Consider the following 5,381-nt stretch of genomic DNA (forward strand, 5'->3'; position numbering starts at 1 on the left):
ACGCGGGTCTCTCACTGCTGTGGCTTCTCCCGTTGCAGAGCACAGGCTCCGCGGCTATGGCTCACGGGCCCAGCCGCTCCACGGCATGTGGGATCTTCCTGGACCAGGGCACGAACTCGTGTCCGCTGCATCGACAAGTGGACTCTCAACCACTGCGCCACCAGGGAAGCCCTTTTTTCCACTATTGAAACCAGCTCTGATACACAATATGTTCTCACTTTCTTTTCTTCCTGGACCTGAACTTTTATTGCACAAGGATCAGTTGTTAAATATTTTAGCAGTAGCATACATGTTACTATGGACACATTGTTATGCATTTTCAATTATTTTCTAATCATTACTAAATATTTTTATTGTGATGAAAGTCACAATTTTTCCTTTAGGTTTAACAAACAAAAAATACAAATGTCAAAGAGAAAAACACACATAAAAAACTTTTTTACAATTCTGATTGGAACTTTAATTTTACTATTTTCATCTAGGAAAATACTACTTATTAAAGCTTCTGAAGTGTCAACAGATTAAAGTTTTATAACTTGATTCACAAAATTGCACTTACTGATAACATTAATCCTTTCTTCTTGCTAATCAAAACTTAACCACATTTTATCATTGCCATATAAAATAATCAGTGTTACAAAATATCAACCAAGAAAAGTGTGCGTGTGTGTATTTATATGCAAGTATAAGCAGAGGTTTCTAATTTGGTTCTAATTTCAGGAGTGTGCACACAAATTTTAAGCAAGTTCATCCCTAGGAGATGCATAATTTGCATGATAATCATTTCCTTATTTGAGTTATGTGTACTTTCAGTTATTGCTTTTTCTTTTTTCCTCAGAAATAAACTCTGAGGATTACAGATCCTATTCTTTTATGTTAATCATAGTCTCCATTTCCCAGCATTTGTTACATTTTACAGTTTATTTACAAAAGCTGTTTATATATGATAAAGTTAATTGTCTATCAGGACCCACAAAATGGGGGCCCACATTGCAAATCTAAACCTAAGTTGGCCTGCACTTATGGAACACATATCACAGTCGAGGAAATTTAACATACATCAATCACAATCCGCCAACTCAGCTTTAACTAGCTTAACTTTAACCTAGAAAATAGGACCTGCCTTATACGAAAATCTCCGACCTCCTAGCCAGTGATGTCCTGTTTCTATGCTGCCTCCTGCCCAAAACCCCTCAGAACAGTGTTCCACTGCTTGTTTCGAGAGGTAGACATTCTCAACATTTTACTATATTTGCCTTTTCTAGTTATTTTTATTACAAATATATAATACAATGCTAAGTACTTTAACATGCATTTCTAAAAAAAAGGTAAACTTACATGATCCCAATATTATAACAATTAACAAAGGTAATGATAACTTCCCTTAATGTTTCCAATATCCTGTCCATATAAAAATTTCCACAGTTGTTCCCAAACGGCCTGTTTTCTCCAAAGAGGATCACTGATGGAGGACCACACACTGGATTTGCTGTACTATCAGAGTTTAACACATAACCTCTGGGGCTTTGGTAGAATTTGAGCGTCATTCATCAGTACAGACTGCTAACAATATCTTATTGCTCCCTAACTCCCACCCCCTCTACAAACACACACACACACACACACCCCGCAAATTTGCGAGTGATTGCAGCGTTTATGGGAAACGTAGTCTTGAACGTTTCCGGTTATCGCGCAGCATTCTGGGAACGGATGTCCTGGGCTTTTCTCCGCGCTGGTGAGGTAACCCAACTCTTCTACTTCCGCCCTTTCCCGACTGGTGGGCGCGGAGGATTTGCGCCTGAGGTGAGAACGTTTTAGGTCCGGACATCCAGCTTGGAAGGGTAGGCTTGTGTCCCGGGTCAAGGAACGGCAAGTCCCGGAAACCCCTCCTGCCCCAACGTGGGACTCCCACCGCCTGTCTCCGTGCCCGGCCAGTGGGTAAACCTGGGAAAGGTGAATGGGGGCGGGCTCCGGGGCCGTAGGTGGGGCTGAGTGCTGGGCAGAAATGCTCGGTGCGGCACGGGTGTGGGAGCTGACCGCAGCCGGACCTGGGAAAGTCCCTTGCCAGCAGTGGAAGGGCAATGCACGTTTATAATATTGACCGTGAACCTGCCACGAAGCGCGCGCGGGCGGAGGGTCTGAGTTGAGCTCCCGAGCTAAGGAGCCAAACAGATCGAGTCAATTCCTTCTCTGTTACTTGGGCATAAGTCAGGTTTCTCACCTAAAAATAAGGTTATTAATAACTGTTTCGTGGCGTTGTTCAGAGAGATAAGTCTTCACCGGTAAAGCATTCAGCCAAGTGCTAGGCAATAAGCACTAATAAGTAGTAGTTAATAAGTCAACATATAATGTTGGCTCGCATCATAGTTAGAAGACACTTTGTTCTTTTTTTTTTTTTTTTTTTTTTTGGCGGTATGCGGGCCTCTCACTGCTGTGGCCTCTCCCGTTGCGGACCACAGGCTCCGGACACGCAGGCTCAGCGGCCATGGCTCACGGGCCCAGCCGCTCCGCAGCATGTGCGATCATCCCGGACCGGGGCACGAACCCGTGTCCCCTGCATCGGCAGGCGGACTCTCAACCACTGCGCCACCAGGGAAGCCCAGACACTTTGTTCTTTTCATTTAGATTTTAATCCAAACAGCCACCCTATTTATAATAAAGGTATAATTCTATCATTAAAAAAGAAGAAGAAAATGGTCTCAGAGAAGTGAAATAACAGACCCAAGGTCACAAAGGTGAGGAAGCTAGGATGTAAAAAAAGGTATACTTTCCTCCCAAATTCAAGCTGTTCCTAATATCCTGCCTACCCAAAACCCAGTGTTGCAGCTATCACAGCACTAGCAGAGTGACTTGTCCCCAAATCCCCAGGACTGTGATTGTAAAGTCAGTGTGAACTGAATCTCACTCTGTGACAGGTGTGTTTACTCTGGGATTTGTGGAATGTTTCCAGAGCCTCTGGGTTAAGACTAAGGCTCCTGGAAACTTCTGCACTGTTCAGGCTGTCTCTGTCCTCAGAAAGCACAGTCTGATGTTCTAGTGCAGTGCTGTCCAATAGAAAGAGAAGGTGTGCCACGTATGTAATTTTAAATGTTCTAATAGCCACGCTAAAAACTAAAAAGAAACAAGAGAAATTAATTGTAAGAACATATTGTGTCTGTCTCAATATATCAAAAATGTTACTTCAACATGTGGCAGGAGCCACATTTCAAGTGCTTGATAGTGGGTTGTGGCTAGTGGCTACCGTAATGGATAAAAGAGTTCTAATGAATTCCAGGAGAAGCAAGTTTAAGGCCCTGCACCGGTGGTTCCCAACCAGGGTGATTTTGCTCCCCAGAGGACCTTTGGAAATGTCCAGAGACATTTTTGGTTGTCACAACTGGGAGAAGTGCTTCTGGCACCTGGTGGGTAGAAGCCAGAAATGCTGCTTGACATCCTACAATGCACAGGACAGCACCCCTCACCCCCATGACAAAGAGTTATCCAGCCCACAATATCATTAGTGCTAAAGTTGAGAAACACTGCTCTATATGCAAGTTTCAACTAAAATGCATTTGTTTCCTAGGCCTAAGTCTCAGCATCTCTGGAACAAAGCAGCTCTTTTGTGGCAGAAAGGCGGGGACAAGAGTCACATCTCAGAGGAACCACCCTCATCAGAGCTTCGGAACAGATGCAGAAGAACCCAGAAAGGAGCAGGTTGTGATTCGCTCCAAGGTGATTAAGAGCTAGATCTTAATCACCTTGCCTAGAGAGAGCCAGACTTGGTGATGTCACCACATCCAGAATCCGTCACAGACTGTGTGACCGTGGAAACTGTGGATCAGCTTGCAGAAGGTGGTGAGCAGGGGTGGAAAGGGATGGGTGACTGATACACTGCACAGGTAAAGCCACAGCCAGAGTCAAGGAAATTCTGTCTTCAGTCCTTAAATAACCCCCCACTTTCTTCATTCTCTCATTCTTTCAGATTCTGAGCCACTGTCACACCATGTTCATTACACATGGCATCTAGAGGTAGGCTGTGGCTTCCTTTATCCTGAACATATAGAATCACAAAATGATAATATAGGAAAAGATTTCTACTTTTGACTCTTAAAACCTTAAAACAAAATACTGAACTTGAGATGTATGTCCCCTGGTCACCCAGGACAGAGCTAGGAGCAAAGCACAGTGCTGTTCAAAACACAGCACTGTTCATTCTGTCACAGGTAAGTCACTAAAAGTGTCTTATCAAAAGTCTTTTTGAGAAATTGCAACAAATCAGAACAAAAAGATTTTAAAATATTTTGTCATTATCTTTTTGTTCAGAGTTTTCTGTTGATTTTCTAACTCAAGGTGTAAATAATAGGATATTAATATTAATCCTCTGTTTTAGTTTTTTGTGAATTAGTCAGAGAGGACATACATTTTTTTAAATCAATAGGAAAATAATTTACATCACCCAGTGATGTAAAAATGAAATGAAATGAAAAACAGGGTTATATCCATATGATCATATCAGAGATGTACATATTCAGGGAGTGCTGTCTCTATGTGGTGCTTCCTGCTCCTTAAGGATCAACAGAACATTTTTCCATAGAGAGACTTTTTTCCCAACTGGTGTGATGAGATTAGGCTAGTGAATACAGAAGCTCACCAGACCTTTCCTGACTCCATCCCTCTTTTCTTACCCCCAGCTTATTCTTCACAGTTCTCTGCATTCTCTCAGGAGCAGCAGAAAATGAACATATCTCAGGTGAGTTGTTCATTAACACCTTTTTTTTATAATGGATTGTATAGATGGTTAATTAACATGGCAAAGTAGATATAGAAACGGATCAGAATTATTCAAGGAAGATAATAGAAAAGCAGATGAATAGCACAGCAGAGTTGTCATGTGGATAGATAAAGGTCCTCTGATATTACAGATTTTCCAAAGTGCAGCTGCAAATTTCTTCTGACCTTTCTGATAGCCGTGGCAGAGAGTTAGACAGACAATATTTGAAGAATGATGTTGATGAGAAGCTTAAACCAGACATTCCTCATGGAATTTAAAGTTGTCAAAGTCAGGAGAAATGTCTTTGTTGGTCTTCATGTAGGTGATAGTACAGATTTTTCCAATGACAACCCTGAAAAGAATTCCACTGAAAATAAAGGGCATATTGCCAAAGCAGGGCTTTTGTTAAAACAGGTGTTCGGATAAGTAAAACAGAAGTTGAGTTATCCTGTTGGATCCAGGGATAATTCTTAGACCAACTAGAGGTCAGTATGAATGGCTGTATGAATAGCTCTCCATAAATATTCCTCTCAAGTACCTGTCATAAACAAGTTGTTTAGCAGACAGTTTAAAGTACTGTTCTTTGGCAAATGTTACCACACTTTCCATTCATACTTCAGTCCACTGCATG

At 41.9% G+C, this 5,381-nt stretch overlaps 1 protein-coding gene across 1 annotated transcript in view; it reads left to right on the forward strand.

Annotated features, from left to right (window-relative positions):
* Positions 1 to 1,745: 1,745 nt before the first annotated feature.
* ZNF510 (zinc finger protein 510) overlaps positions 1,746 to 5,381 on the forward strand; it is a 22,405-nt gene continuing 18,769 nt past the window's right edge. Inside the window, exons 1-3 of the mRNA XM_079925791.1 lie at positions 1,746 to 1,803; positions 3,563 to 3,711; positions 4,671 to 4,729. Of these exons, the coding sequence (XP_079781917.1) occupies positions 4,715 to 4,729 (15 nt within the window). The 5' untranslated portion in view covers positions 1,746 to 1,803; positions 3,563 to 3,711; positions 4,671 to 4,714. The remainder of the gene's footprint in view (positions 1,804 to 3,562; positions 3,712 to 4,670; positions 4,730 to 5,381) is intronic.

The sequence above is a fragment of the Stenella coeruleoalba genome, assembly GCF_951394435.1.
Source record: "Stenella coeruleoalba genome assembly, chromosome: 7".
Lineage (NCBI taxonomy): Eukaryota > Metazoa > Chordata > Mammalia > Artiodactyla > Delphinidae > Stenella > Stenella coeruleoalba.